This window comes from Piliocolobus tephrosceles, chromosome 1 (genome assembly GCF_002776525.5).
Source record: "Piliocolobus tephrosceles isolate RC106 chromosome 1, ASM277652v3, whole genome shotgun sequence".
NCBI lineage: Eukaryota > Metazoa > Chordata > Mammalia > Primates > Cercopithecidae > Piliocolobus > Piliocolobus tephrosceles.
In genome coordinates, this window is record NC_045434.1 from 41,839,003 (window position 1) to 41,855,008 (window position 16,006).

The 16,006-nt window shown below is 38.1% G+C and overlaps 1 protein-coding gene and 1 pseudogene across 7 annotated transcripts in view; one reads left to right on the forward strand and one right to left on the reverse strand.

The window, feature by feature from the left end:
* Positions 1 to 16,006, forward strand: part of SWT1 (SWT1 RNA endoribonuclease homolog) — a 125,637-nt gene that overhangs the window by 5,696 nt on the left and 103,935 nt on the right. For all 7 annotated transcript variants that reach the window (XM_023203437.2, XM_023203435.2, XM_023203440.2 and 4 more), the window contains 3 exons: positions 3,979 to 4,059; positions 5,755 to 5,813; positions 11,883 to 12,624. In XM_023203437.2, the coding sequence (XP_023059205.2) occupies positions 3,979 to 4,059; positions 5,755 to 5,813; positions 11,883 to 12,624 (882 nt within the window). The remainder of the gene's footprint in view (positions 1 to 3,978; positions 4,060 to 5,754; positions 5,814 to 11,882; positions 12,625 to 16,006) is intronic.
* LOC111536931 lies at positions 8,843 to 9,221 on the reverse strand (annotated as a pseudogene).

The following is a 16,006-nucleotide window of genomic DNA, read 5'->3' on the forward strand; positions in this document are numbered from 1 at the left end:
TACTAAATTGTGATTCCATTCTTTGAGTTGCTTAGGCTGAAATCCTTGTGATCGTGCTCTACCTGCACCTATCAGCAAATTCTGTGAGCTTTGTTTTTATAATAGGCATACCTTGGAGATATTTTGGGTTCAGTTCCAGGCCAGTGCAGTAAAGCAAATTTTGCAGTAAAGTGAGTCACATGAATTTTTTGTTTTCCCAGTACATATAAAAATTACATTTATACTGTGCTGTAGTCTATTAAGTGTACAATGGCATTATGTCTAAACAAAGTGCATATGTTAATTTAAAAATACTATAGGCTCAAGCAGGAGGATCCCTTGAGCCCAAGAGTTTGAAGCTCAAGGGATCCTCCTGCCTGAGAATCGTGCCTCTGCACATCAGCCTGAGCAACAGAGCAAGAGCCCATCTCTAAAAGTAGTAATAATAAATTTAAAAAATACTTCATTGCTAAAAAAATGCTAACGATCATTTGAGTCTTCAGTGAGTCATAATCTTTGCTGCTAGAGGGACTTGCCTTGATGTTGATGGCTGCTGACTGATCAGAGTGGTGATTACTGAAGGATGGGGTGCTGTGGATGAAGTTTGCCACATTGACTCTCCTTTCACAAAAGATTTCTCTGTAGCGTGCAATTTGGTTTGACAACATTTTACTCACAGCAGAACTTTCAAAATTGGAGTTAATCTCTCAAACCCTACCACTGCTTTATCAGTTAAGTTTATGTAATATTATTCTAATCATTTGTTCTCGTTTCAACAGTGTGCACAGCATCTTCATCAGGAGTAGAAATCAATCTCAAGAAACCAGTTTCATTGCTCATTTATAAGAAGCAATTCCTAATCCATTAAAGCTTTTTTTTTTTTTTTTTCAAACAGAGTCTCACTGTGTCGCCCAGGCTGGAGTGCAGTGGTGCGATCTTGGCCCACTGCAACCTCCGCCTCCTGGGTTCAGGCGATTCTCCTACCTCAGCCTCCCAAGTAGATGGCACTACAGGCACCCGCCACCATGCCTGGCTAACTTTTTTATATTTTTAGTAGAGATGGGGTTTCACTGTTTTGGCCAGGCTGGTCTTGAACTCCTGACCTTGTGATCCGCCCAATTCGGCCTCCCAAAGTGCTGGGATTACAGGCGTGAGCGTCCTCACCCGGCCCCCATTAAAGTTTTATCATGAGATAGTAGCAATTCAGGCACATTTTCAACCTCTCCTTCAAATTCTAGTTCTCTTGCAGTTATTTTCTCCGCTGAAGTCTTAATCTGCTCAAAGTCATTCATGAGGTTTGGAATCGACTTTTCCAAACTCCTGTTAATGTTGCTATTTTGACCTACTGCCATGAATCTTGAGTGTTCTAAATGACATCTAGAATGGGGAATCCTTTCTAGAAGGTTTTCAATTTACTTTGTCTGGATCCATCAGAGGAATCACTGTCATGGCAGCTATATAGCCTTACAAAATGTATTTTTTAAATAATAAGATGTGAAAGTTGAAGTTACTCCTTGATCTATATGGACTGCAGAATAGATTGCATTAGCAGGCATGAAAACAACATTCATCTCTTTGTACATCTCCATCAGAGCTCTTGGGTGACCAGGTGCATCACCAGTGAGCAGTAATATTTTGAAAGGAATCTTTTTTTTTTTTTTCCCCTGAGCAGTAGGTTTCAACAGTGAGCTTAAGGTATTCAGTAAATCATGCTGTAAATACATGTGCTGTCATCCAGGCTTTGTTGTTTCATTTCTAGAACACAGGCAGAGCAGATTTAACATCATTCTTAAGGTACCTAGGATTTTCTGAATGATAAGTATTGGCTTCAACTGAAAGTCACCAATTGCATTAGCCCCTAACCAGAGTCAGCCTGTCCGTTGAAGCCAGACATTGACATCTCTCTAGCTTTGAAAGTCCTAAATGGCATCATCTTTCAATGTAAGACTGTTTGTCTATGTTGAAAATCTGTTTAGTGTAGCCACCACTTTAATCAATGATCTCCACTAGGTTTTCTTGATAACTTGCTGTAGCTTCTACATTAGCACTTGCTGTTTCACCTTGTACTTTTATGTTACAGAGATTACTTCATTCCTTAAACCTCAGGAACCAACCTCTGCTAGCTTCCAACTTTTCTTCTGAAGCTTCCTCACATCTGTCAGCCTTCATAGAGTTGAATAGAGTTAGGACCTAGCTCTGGATTAGGCTTTGGCTAAAGGGAACGTTGTGGCTGGTTTGATTTTCTATCCAAACCACTCAAAACTTGCCCAATATCAGTAATAGGGCTGTTTTGCTTTCTTATTGTTTATTTGTTCACTGGAGTAGTGCTTTTAATTTCCTTCAATAACTTTCCCTTTGCATTCATAACTTGTCTAATTGTTTGGCACAAGACTAGCCTTCAGCCTGCGTTGGCTTTTGACATACCTTCCTCAGTCAGCATAATCCGTTCTAGCTTTTGATTTAAAGTGAGAGACTTATACTTCTTCCTTTCACTTGAACACTTAGAGGTCATTGTTGGGTCGTTAATAGGCTTAATTTCAATATTCTTGTGTCTCAGGGAATAGGAGGCCTGAGGAGAGGGAGAGAGACTGGCGAATGGGTGATTGGTAAAACAGAACACACGCAACATTTATCAGTGAAGTTTGCCGTCTCATATGGGCAGTTTGTGGCACCCCAAAGCAACTATAATAATAACATTAAAGATCGTTGAACACAGGTCCCATAGCACTATAACAACAATGAAAACATTGGAAATATTATGAGAATTACTGAAGTGTGACACAGAGACATGAAGTGAGCACATGCTGTTGGAAAAATGGTGCTAATGGACTTGCCACAAACCTTCAATTTGTAAATAATGCAATTTTCTATGAAGTACAATAAAGCAAGGCACAATAAAACGAAGTATACTGGTGTTCAGAGTCTGACTGCCTCCTTTACTGTTATGTCTATGATCCAAGCACCTTGTTTTCCTAAATTATTATAATAGTTTCCAAAATGACCTCCCTGCTTCTGCATTTGCTTCTTTATAGTCTTCTCAACACACTAGCTGATGTGGTCCTATTAAAATATAAGTCCAATCATGTTATTCCTCTGCTAAATACTTTCCAGTGTTTTTCCACTTCATCCAGAATAAAAGCCAAAATCCTTACCAGGGTTGACAAAGCTGCCTCCTCTCCCCATCCCATCCCCTGACACTCTCCTGACATAATTTGCTTTTCTGTTCCATGGCCTCCTTGCTGCTGTTACAACAAGGCAGGCATGTTTCTGCCTCTGGGACTTTGCCCTTGCTGGCATTCCCTTTGAGTTGAAAAACTCTTTCCCTCAATATTCTAATGGTTTGTTTCTTCACTTCATTTAGGTCTCCATTCAGATGTCAAGTCGTAAGTGGGGTTTGACTACTCTGTTTAAAATGGTGTATCTTCCCCACTCTTGACTCCCAGCCCTGCCTGTTTCCTTTCTCTGCTTTATTTTTTTTTCCGTAGCATCACCTGACACACTAAATATATTACTTGTTTATTTGTAAATTCCTGTACTAGATTTTGACCTTCATGAAGAACTGTTATTATTTTTTCATTCATCTCTCTCCACTGTCTAGAAGTCTTTGGTATGTAGTAGGTACTTCAAACAAGTTTGTCCTAGGTCTGTTAAATTCAGAATCCAGTGAAAAATAAGTGGATGTGTGGTTTTGCGTTGTAGAAGACTGACTCTCACCATGGCAGTGCCACCTCACAACAACCTTATCTGAGCTGTCAGCGGGCTTCCTGCTCTGACAGCTGTATCCTATCTCATCTCTATTTTGTGAGCATTTAGGGGTTCTGGCTTCTAGTTGAATCCCCCTTCCTTTTACCAAAGTTTGTGTATTTGTAAACATTGTTCCCCACCAAAGTTCATTATTGAATGTAAATGTTGATTGTAATACTAGTAATGAAATAGTTCTGTGTATACTCTGCTTTATTTTGTGCTTTTTAAAATTTGTTTTCTTTACGGCATTCTTAGGACAAGAAAGAGAGAAAAACCTCAGCAAGTTCTACTAGTTCATCTTCTATAAGATCAGTTTCATCAGAAAAGAGAAAACGGGTGAGTTTTTAGATACCATAACTAACTAAAAGTTATTCATAGTAAAGTTTTAATTGACAGTTAGGGGATTTGTGGTATAAATTCCTCCTATACTTTTTCATAGCCAATAGAAAGTCAGTGTTGTTTTCTTTCTTCTCACCAAACCATTTGTCAAGTTTTTTATTTCTTGTGCTGTTAGGCTCTACCATGTGGGATAAGACAACATGGCTATAAATTTAGACAGTTTTTAAGTCTTCTCACATATATGGTTATATTTGTCTTTTTTTTTTTTTTTTTGAGACAGAATCTTGCTCTGTTGCCCCGGACTGGAGTGCAGTGGTGCCACCTCAGCTCACTGCAACCTCTACCACCCGTGTTCAAGCGACTCTCCTGCCTCAGGCTCCTTAGTAGCTGGGATTACAGGCGTGCACTGCCACGCCTGTCTAATTTTTGTGTTTTTAGTAGAGACAGGATTTTACCTTGTTGGCCAGGATGGTCTCAAACTCCTGACCTTGAGTGATCCGCCTGCCTCAGCCTCCAAAAGGTTATATTTGTCTCCTTTTGAGGTAGCCGAGGCTGATACATTGTTTGCATTTTCAGATTCAGAAACTGAAATCTAGAAGGTTAAGTGACTTTTTCAAGGCCCCATAATTGTGTACAGCAACAGAACCAAGTCCAGATTTCTTTCCACTGTCATACAAATAATTAGAAACAGTGACGCAGGTTAAACACAATAAACTAATTAATAGGTTAGTGGTAATGTACTTACCACATTCAAGTTGAAGTTATGTATGTATCTAGGTTAGCTACGTAGTTGTGGTGGGTATAAGATAAGGTAGTGGAAGTTCCAGGGATGCAGAATTGTGTTTTAAGAATTTACTTGTTTTCATATAATTAAGCTGGATTTCTATTTATTTCTGCAGTATTAACCTTCTTAAAACACCGATTTCATCCCATTTCTCCTCTGCTGAAAATCTTTACTCACTTTTTGCCATTCAAATTTGCTCTCTCAAATTTGTTCGTACCTTAACTATCCAGTTTTTTTTTGTTGTTGTTTTCCCTTCTTCCTTGAAAGAGGCCCTCTTTTCTAGGCTGTTTTTTTTCTTTCTGCTGAATTTGTACCAGTTATCCTCAGTTTCTTAGAATGCCTTCTTCTTTTACCCATCTCTCAAGCTTTATTATTTATGGTTATTTTGTCCACCTGTTTTCCTAGGTACCTTTCCTCTTTAGGTGGTTGATATTTTGAACTGTTTTAGCTCTTTTTGACTCTTCTGCTTTGACACTTAGTTACATCATTGTAGTAGGTTATTTGTACTTGTTCAACTTCTCTTGTCTTTATTGTTTTATGTAAAACCATAAGCTCTAAGCTCTTTAGGACATGGATTATATTTTGTGTCTCTCTTGTGTTTCTTGTGCTTGGTCCTGTTTCCTCAGAGTACGTAGAGAGACAGGATGGTAGCGCAGAGAGAGTCAGACAGATCTAGTTTCAGATAACTGCTCTGCTGTGGACTTGCTCTGTGACTTTAAGGAAGATACTTACCTCTGTTTGAGTTTTGTGAAACGAGGATGATGATAATATCTGTCTCACCAAAATATTGGAAGGATTAATTAAAAGTATTGTGTCAGCCTATTCACTATTATAAACTGTGGGAAAAAATATGTACCAGTGCACATTTTATGTTTCCTAAGTGATAGACCTTTTTTTTTAAATTTCAGAAGTCAGATCATATAGATGTTCTGTACTGTAATATAAAAAGAAGACAAGAACAGAAAAGGTAAATTTCTTCTTTTTAATTTTACTCTTTTGGTTTAGAATTATGAGACTAAATATTCAGATTAAAAAATTTTAAAATTTACTTTGAAGAGAACTGTTTTGCATGCAAATATCTCTAGCTATATCACTGATTATGATTATAGAATTATCTTAATATTACTATAAATTTAAGAAAGAGTTGGGTGAAATAAAAGTCTATGAAAACTATTGTGTAGATGACACTCAAATGTACATTTTTATCTCGAGTGATTTGATTTTGGCACATGATTATAAGATGCATAACTTCATTGCATACGATAGTGAAGTAAGTTATGAGGCTAATTTAGAGATTTTGGATAAATTATTTTCACATATTACCCATGAAGAGAGTATGTATCTTACAGAATTGATATGGCTTTAAAACCATGTTTATTAACCAGTATGTGGTTATAGCTAGAGAATTTGGGGAATGATGGTCAGAATAATGGAAATTATTATTCTTTGATTTCTGCACTTTTTGGATAAAAATTTCAGTGAAATTTTGGTGCAGAAAGTACTTGCTGCTAATAGGGGTAAATAAGTATACAAAGTTATAAACGTGCGATAAAACTTGGTAAGATCAAGGTTTCTCCAAAAATAAGTTAAGGGAAAACAAGATAGCATTAAATATTATAAATAAAAGTTCTGCCTCCCAACAGTCTCAGTTAGTGTTTGCCAAAAACAAAAAACAAAAACAAAAAAATTCAACTCGCCTCTCTGTTTTCTTCAGTTTTTCTTCTGAATCATCTCCTGTTTTTTGGTGATACTTTGCTTCTGTGTTATTCTCTGTTGAAGTATATTCATATTATGTTGACTATCCCCTGCTACATTTTTTGAACTATTTTAAGGCCTTTTACACTGATATCCTTCTTTTTTTAAAATTTTAATTTCTAAAATACTATTTGACTTCAAACTAGTTACCTTTTGTTTAAGGGCACATCTTTTGGCCCTTGATATTATATTGATACGTAAGAGGGTAAAATATAAAATGTTTTGTAGAAATCTCCCTGTTAATTCAACTCTAAAGAAGTTTCTGAAATTGGTGTGCAAATAGTGAAAGCCATAATACAGATGAAAAATTAGAGATAATTTTATCATCGAGAAAGGCAGTTACAGCACACCATTACTGTAATTCCTGTTCCATGGTTTGAATACATAGAAATGTATTAGCAATAAAAATAAAAGCAAGAAGGCGGTGCTTGCAGTGAGCGGAGATTGCGCCACTGCATTGCAGCCTGGGGGACGCAGCGAGACTCCGTCTCAAAAAAAAAAAAAAAAAAAAAAAATATATATATATATATATATATATATGAATATATATGCAAGAAGCTGGGCACAGTGGGTCATACTTGTATTCCCAGCTCTTTGGGAGGCCGAGGTGGGAGGAAGACTTGAGGCCAGGAGTTTGAGACCAGCCTGGGCGATGTAGTGAGACCCCATCTCTACACACACACATTGTTTTTTTCTTTTTTTATTTTTCAGCCCAGGATTAATTTTTTTTACAACTAAACTAAAAATTACTACATGGGAGCGTTAGTGCAACACACAAGTAAAATTTGTAAACTCAAGGCACAAACTTATAGTTAATGATCTTGGTGAGGAACATTGCCAAAGAGCTATTGATCCCTCAGTGAAGTTCAAAAGAAATTGCAGAGAAGAAATATGCAAGCAATTATGCTTCAAAGAAATTTGCACAGAAAGAGAAAATGCTAGAGCTGTTACCACAAGTGAAATTGTAAAGCCTCAGCATGTTCAACTCAATCCACAAAGCACCAAATGTTAAATTGGAGCCAAGGTAGAATTTGAACATTGAATTTTCAGCTATGCAACTCTCAGAGCACAACAATTTCAGGTGTGGAAACTAACTGTAGGCAAGCTCTTTTAAAAACATGAATTTTATACACCGTAAATTCTAAAACAGAGCAGACACTTCTCCGTTATCGTTCAGATTTCTGAAGGGCACCACAAGCCATCAGGGTCTCTTTCAAAGTCACTCACTGCAACAATTCTGTCTTCCTAACTTTGGTAGCCCCCTCTGGTGGTTCTCTAGCCTCTGCATTCACTGAGGCACACCACTATTTGTACAATGATTTCTGACATTAAATCTAGTCATGGCCTAAGTAGCATGAAGCAACTGTTTCCTGGGCACCTCCTGTCTCTTTGGCACGGGAGGTTTCCCAGTCACTTCTTCGTGCCACCCCATTCAGGAGAGCCTCCAGAGCTCTCGGCCTGAAGGGCCCCTAACTCTGGGCCCCACACAGGAGGCCACATCTGGAAGCTCTATTCCTCTGGCTCCCTCTGCTGGAAACCAAAGTGACAGTTGGTTGCAAAGACTTGTAGAAACAGATTATGTGTAAATTCATTCTTGTACATATTTACTTAATTTAGAACCTGGGACTTTTCAGTCTCTCTCCAAACCTTTTATGGTAGGTGATGGACTATGCAGCAGTGCTAAAGGAGCACAGTTTCTTTCTTTAGGAAGAAAAGGGTTAGTATACATAATTGTGTACATCAAGACAAATTTGTAATAAAAAAATGAAAATAAGATGAAGGGCCCAGAAACCTGCATTTTATTGACACTGTCATTTTCCACAGGGAATCTTAGACAGATGTCACCTGTTTTCTTTTAAGTAATGAGAGAAGCCCACTTGTATTCCTGAATCATTTTTTTTGAGAAAAGCACCAGAGACAATTGACAGTCACACTTTTTAAAATAAAACAGTGACTACCTGCAGCCTACGTCTCCACACCCTTATCTACCTGCCCAGTGGTTGTCAGTTCCCTTGAAGTCACCATCTCCTTCTATTCTGGTATTACCATGAGAATTGAAATTTTCAAACAGAAAAAAAAAATCTAGTTACAAATGAGTGCGTGGCAGCCCAAATGAAGCCCTTTGACTGTGATTTCTAATTTTCGGTTCAATCCATACTGCAGAGATACAAGGATGAACCACCATTTTGGTTCCCAAGTTTTATTCAAGAACTCATATAAAATATTCCACGTAAATGAATTTTAATCCTCATCTTCCTCCTCTTGTTCGTCCTGGTTAATTTGGAAGTAACGTAATTCATAACCCTTTTTGCTGTTAGCAGTTACGCACATCTAATCACGTAGATTGTTCTTCTTCAAATATTTCTTATTTCAAATACCTTTTAGGAAGAGGCATCTTGGAAGTCACGGTGATCTTGCCCTTGCTCCTTTTGATCACAACCCCTCCACCGACATTCCTAACTTTTCCGTTCACTTTGATCCTCTCTTACAAAAACTGCTCAAAATTGGCAGCATCCATGATTGCATCTTCCATGGGGTGGATGCAATCAAGAGCGAACTTTGGAACCTGCTTCTTTTTTTTTTGGCGCCCCTTTACCACAAGGTTTTTCTTGGGTGCCATGGTGGCAGTGAAGGCAGAGAGGGCATTTTTTTTTTTTTTTTGAGACAGGGTCTCACTCTGTTGCCTAGGCTGGAGTGCAGTGGCACAATCTCGGCTCACTGCAGCCTCCAACTCCTGGGCTTAAGTGATCCTCCCACCTCAGCCTCCCAAGTAACTGGGACTACAGTCGCATGCAACCACTGAACTTCAGCCTGGGTGATAGATTGAGACTCTGTCAAACAAGCAAAGACATACTTACATTCATGCGTGCATATATGATGGAAACTCAGGTGAAACTCTTATAAAAACCCTGTTTATGGTTTGCTCTTACATAATTAATTATTTGAGAAGTCACTTATCACTCTTACTGGGCTGTAACCTAATTGAGGGTAAAGACTCTATCTGCTGTGTCCTCTACTGCCTCTTGGGTGCCTGCCAGAGTGATGGCACTGAAAAGGCACAGATTTACTGATATAAATTAATAGATTGTGTTTGATATTTTTCCCCCCTTTTTTTTGACTACAAAGTAATATCTACTTTTATTAAGCAGGAAAACAAAATTATCACCTCTAGCTATTGCTGTTTTTAACATTTTAGCACCTTTCTTTCTGGTGTTTTTACTACGCTTGTTTAGGGTGTTGAGACCATATTATATGTACAGATTTGTATCCTGCTTGTTTTTGATTTTCAATATGTTTTATGTCACAGAAGACTTTTCATAAACATCCTTTTAAAAAAACTATAGTATTCCATCATACGAATATATCACTTTTTAAAGTCATTTCCAAAATTTTAGCAGTTACTTTGTACCTGATTGTTTTGCTATTATAAGTAATCCTGAATATTTTTTTCATTTCTGATTTTTTTCACCTTGGTATAGGTTTCTAAAATGGGAATTTCAGACATAAAAAAATGACCATTTTTGGAATTTTTAGTTTATATTCAGATTTCTTTGTGGGACTGTTATGTTGTTTTACATTTCTACCGGCAACATGTGAGAGTGTCCATTTTACAACCCCTTGTCAGTATTTGATGTTATTATAAAATCTTTGCTAATTTGATAGAAGAAAATGGTATGGGCCAGCTGTGGTGGCTCACACCCAATCCAAGCACTTTGGGAGGCCGAGGTAGGCAGATCACGAGATCAGATCGAGACCATCCTGGCCAACATGGTGAAACCCCGTCTCTACTAAAATACAAAAAACTAGCCGGACGTGATGGTGTGTGCCTGTAGTCCCAGCTACTTGGGAGGCTGAGGCAGTGGAATCGCTTGAACCTGGGAGGCAGAGGTTGCGGTAAGCCAAGATTGCACCACTGCACCCAGCCTGGCGACAAAGTGAGACTCTTATCTCAAAAAAAAAAAAAAAAGAAGAAGAAAATGGTATGTTATTGTTATTATTAGCGTGTCTGTGATTATTAGAGAAGTCAAACTTTTTTTAAATGTTTATTAGCCATTTTCTTTTATTAATTTTCTGTTTATGCCCTATTCTAGAATCTTAGTAGTTTTTGACAAACTTTTTATTTACTAAGGCTAGTAAGCTTAGTAACATATTATTTTGCTAGAAGTTAGTACATCTAACAAATACCATTTCCTAGTTCTTAACATTTTTATTAATTTTTAATATGCTAAAGTTCTAAAGTAAATAGTCACATATTATCAGTGTTTTCCTTTGTTATTTTTCCCACTGTTTTTAAGTTTGGGAAGTTCTCTATTAAGAAATCAGGCTGGGCATAGTGGCTCATGCCTGTAGCCTCAGCACACTGGGGAGGCTAAGGGAGGCAGATCGCTTGAGCCCAGGAGTTCGACCAGCCTGGGCAACATGGCAAAACCCTGTCTCTACATTAAAAAAAAAAAACAAAAATTAGTCAGATGTGGTAGTGTACACCTGTACAGCCCCAGCTACTCAGGGGGCTGAGGCGGGAGGATCTCTTGAGCCTGGTATGTTGAGTTTGGAGTGAGCCGAGATCGCGCCACTGCACTCCAGCCTGGGTGACAAAGTGAGATGCTGTCTCAAAAAAAGAAAAAGAGAAATCGGTTAGGCCGGGGTACAGTGGCTCACACCTGTAATCCCAGCGCCTTGGGAGGCCAAGGCAAGTGGATCTCTTGGGCCCAGGAGTTCGAGACCAGCCTGGGCAACATAGCAAAACTTTGTCGCTACAAAAAAATTACAAAATTAGCTAGGCATGGTGGCATGCTCCTGTAGTCCCAGTTACGTGGTAGTCTGGGAGGTAGGAGGATTGCCTGAGCCTGGGAGGTTGAAGCTGCAGTGAGCCATGTTTGCATCACTGCACTCTAGCCTAGGCAGCAGAGTGAGAACCTGTCTCAAAAAAAAAAAAAAGAAATCAAACATACATTCTGTTTTTACTCACTGGTTTTTAAGGGTTTAATATGAAGTACAAAATTATTATGATAATAATAATTATTTTACACTTAAATATTTAATCCATTTGGAATTTATGTTGTTTGGTACTATTTAAAGTTGTAATTTTTTTTTGCAAATAGCAAACTAATTATTCTAACACCATTAAGTGAGTAATCCTTTCCACTTCATTCTTAATGTAGCTATTTCTTACTTTTTATGAAGCTTAATGTCAGCCCAATTCTGTTATTCTAACTAAAATGATAGTGTGTAACATTATGTATAATTATAATGTAACCTAGGTTTCTGTGCTGCTTTACAGATTGAGTGTAGAAGTTGACACTCTCAGAAGGAGACCAAAAATCAGTTCTTCATCCCAAAGACCTGTTAAACTCCAAGAAGCATCATATTCAAATGATAATCAAATTATTTCACAGAGTCCTTCTTCAAATGGAACTAAAAAAGACATACATAAATGTGTAGACTTTAAACATAAAGATATCAAATTGACAAATGCTAGGAGCAAGCTTGACCATGGAATTAAAAGCCTTAGTAGTCCTAAAATTGCCAGGGATGTGAAACTTAAAGCCGAAGGCCAGGCAAGTGAAAATAAATGGTCTCATTTACTTGTTCAGAGAGAGAAGATGAAAGAACTCAAGAAAGAAAGAAACAATAAATTTAGAGACAATTCTGAAAAATGTGTCTTAGAGAAATGGAAGAGAAATCAATTTTCTCAGGATTATAACTCCAACAAGATAATGAAGGAACCCTTGGAATCTAGAAGACAGAAGATCAGTTTCAAAATCCCTATAAAATCTCATGACACCCTCCAGAAACTTGTAGAGGAAAATGTCTACAATTTAGATTCTAACAAGTTGAAGACTAAGCAGGAAGAAAAAGAATACCTGGAAAGCTCCCAGGTTTCATTAAATGTAACTAGGCAGAAAACTGAACATTTTCTTTCAGATTTCACATATAAGCGGACTGTTCATGAGTGGAAACGAAAACATCATTATGACCATCAAGAAAGTAGTGATTCACATTCTAGTGAAAACCTAACCCAGGTAAGGTGGTAAAAAATGAAGAATATAGGTTTTAACTGAGAATTTATTAATATAGTTAAGTTTTTTCTATATTTCTATATTTTTTCTTTTTTTGTTTTTTGTTTTTGAGACAGGGTCTCACTCTGTTGCCCATGCTGGAGTGCAGTGGCACGATCCTGGCTTACTGCAGCCTTGACCTCCTGGGTTCAAGCAATCCTCCTGCCTCAGCCTCCCTAGTAGCTGGGACGATAGGCACATATCACCACACTGGGCTAACTTTGGTGTTTTTTGTAGAGATGAGGTTTCACCATGTTGCTTAGGCTGGTCTTGAACTCCTGGGCTGAAGCAGTTCACCCCTGCTCAGCCTCCCAAAGTGCAGGGATTACAGACGTGAGCCACTGCACATGGCCTTTTTAGTTGTTTCTATTACTGATGATAATCATAGATGGCTGATTCAAATTTATTCATGAAGATATATGTTGTTCCTTTATTTTACTCTCTTTAATTCCAACTTTTTTAGACAGATATTTTGGCAGGTATCAAGGATTCATAATAGAAGGGATTGTGTAAAAATGTGGTGAGAAGCAGTTACAGATAGTCCTTTGAAAAAAGCATTGTATGCTGGAGAACACTCAGGGGACAATATCCTGAATAGTCTTTTAAACAGATTATTTTTTTCAGTGTCACCATGTACCAGGTACTGCGATAAAATAGCTTGTAAGAGATAACACAGTCTGTTTCCAGGGACTGATTCAAGTGAAGAGAGACACAAGCAGTTTCCTTAAATATGATAAGTAAAATACCTATCACTTAAGAGAATACACAGCAGGGGATTAATATAGCTTTAGTACATCATGAAAGAATTAGTTTAGAAAGGTATACTGGAAGGGACTGGGTACAGTGGCTCACGCCTGTAATTCCAGTGTTTTGGGAGGCCCAGGCAGGCAGATTGTCTGAGGCCGGGAATTCAAGACCAGCCTGGGCAACATACCGAGTCGGGTCTCTACAAAAAAATAAAAATTAGCTGGGTGTGGTGGTGTGAGTCTGTGGTCTGTGGTCCCAGTTATTCAGGTGACTGAGGTGGGAGGATCACCTCAGGAGTTCAAGGTTATGGTGAGCCGATCGTGCAACTGCACTCCAACCTAGATGACAGAAAGAGACCTTGTCTCAAAAAAAAAAAAGGTTTACTGGAAGCTAGAGGGAGTAACATTTAAACAGACCTAAAGAATGAGTAGAAGTTACTCAGGTGAAGGTGAAGGTGAAGTGAGGTAGAATGGGAGAAGCAGGGATGTTTTAGGCAGAGGGAGCTACATGAGCAGGGATCTGGGCTAGAAAGCTTGGCACATCTATTTTGCTTTAAAATTATGTAATGTAATTGGCATTTATGGACTACTTTGAGAACCTAATCTCTATAATTTTGTTTCTATGGCAAATAAAGTTACTTATCTTCAAGAGAACTTTTAGAACTATGGAACCTCGGAACTTTAGAACTTCGGAAATTCTGATATGTAGAGACCACTGATAAACAGGGATGGGTAAGCCTACCTGCTTTTAGGTATTAAGACTATGGACTGTGGCCAGGCCCAGTGGCTCATGCCTGTAATCCCAGCACTTTGGGAGGCCGAGGTGGGCACATTACAAGGTCAGGAGAATGAGACCATCCTGGCTGACACAGTGAAACCCATCTTTACTAAAAATACAAAAAATTAGCCAGGTGTGGTGGCAGGCGCCTGTAGTCCCAGCTACTTGGGAGGTTGAGGCAGAAGAATGGCGTGAACCTGGGAGGCGGCGCTTGCAGTGAGCCGAGATTACGCCACTGCACTCCGGCCTGGGTGACAGAGCAAGACTCCGTCTCAAAAAAAAAAAAAAAAAAAAAAAAAGTGTGGATTGCAATGGTAAGCTATTTCTTATGAAAAATGGAGGAATTATAACTAAGGAGGCCAGAAGAGCTTGGGGATGAGTATTTTTAGGTTAACTGAACTGGAAGGGGCCCCAAGAGGGCAAGAATTGAGTTTGAATTGAGTTTGTTTTCACTGCTTTCTTAAAGGAAAAACAAACCTCCAGTTTTTCTTCTTGTGTTATAACCATTTCTCTAGAGTAGAATGAAAGAAAGGAACTTGAAGTTGCCAGTATGTTCAGTGATCATCATTGTGTCATTGCCTGGTTTTCCTGTTGTGCTATGCAACTAAGGAATAGTATGAGAAATCTCTGCAGTGTGTCGTGTAGTTTCTTTTCGTCTCTATGTAGAATTACTACACAAACCAAAGGAGGTACATAGCAAGAATATTAAGTTGTAGAAGAAGCAGTTTTTGCATAACCACTTTCCAGTTATTGGAATTTAGACTTTAAAAACCGTTCTCTGATAGCAGTATTATCAGGCTTAAAGTCATTTAGACACAGAAACAGCAAGTAAATATTATCCTTATCTTGTGTATATTATCTTCAGCATAGTATTGACAGCAGATAATCATCTTAATACCCTGTTTGTTTTTATGTTTTACCCACTAATTCCTCAATAGATAATTGTTTTCCTAAAATAATGAGTGTACTTTACAAGGAAAATAATTGTATTTTCTGGATTTAGTAATTCTGTTATGCTTTCTAAAGAAAAAAATAACTTCTTTTGTTTCTTAGGTTTTATAGTTCTTTGATACAGACCCCTCTCAAATTGCAAACCTCCCCCTCATTGAAAATTAATGTCCTAGAGATTTATGGTTTATGGTCTACTTTTAAAAACAGCATCACATTTAATTCTTACAAGACTGTAAAGTAGGAGTTCATTTATCAAACATCTATTAAAGGTACCTATTACTTTTCTAGGTACTAGGGATTTAGAGATGAGTAAGATGATTGTTAGCCTCAGGAAGTTCCCAGGGAGGCAGACTAGTAAATACAAAAATATGATTGTACTATAGTGAAGTAAATATCAGAGTCCTAAGAGTTGGGTGTGATGTTAGTACAAATCTGCGGGTGAATTAAAGAAGGGCTCACTAACGTGGTGGTTCTAAAGCCTCATCTAGAAGGACATGTCAGGTGAGGACTAGAAGTGCTGTCCAGCTAGGGTAGAGGGCCAGTGTCTGTAATGGCACGGAGTTGTAAAATTGCATGGAAGGAAGGTACATGAGCACATAGGTTGTCAGTATGACTAGAGTCAAGATGGGTAGAGAATATGTAGGAAAGCAAGTTGGGAGAGAAAGCAAGTTGGGAGAGAAAGCCAGGGTCTCTAGACAATGGATGATTTTGTATCATGGGAAAGATTGGTTTTTATCTCATATCTTATAGATGGAAGACAGCCACTGAACCACAGTCAAGGAAATAATATAATTGTGTTTTCCATTTCTAATCACTTTGGTAGATAGAACCATTATTATCTTCGTTACCATATTCCCTTTTGTCATCCTCA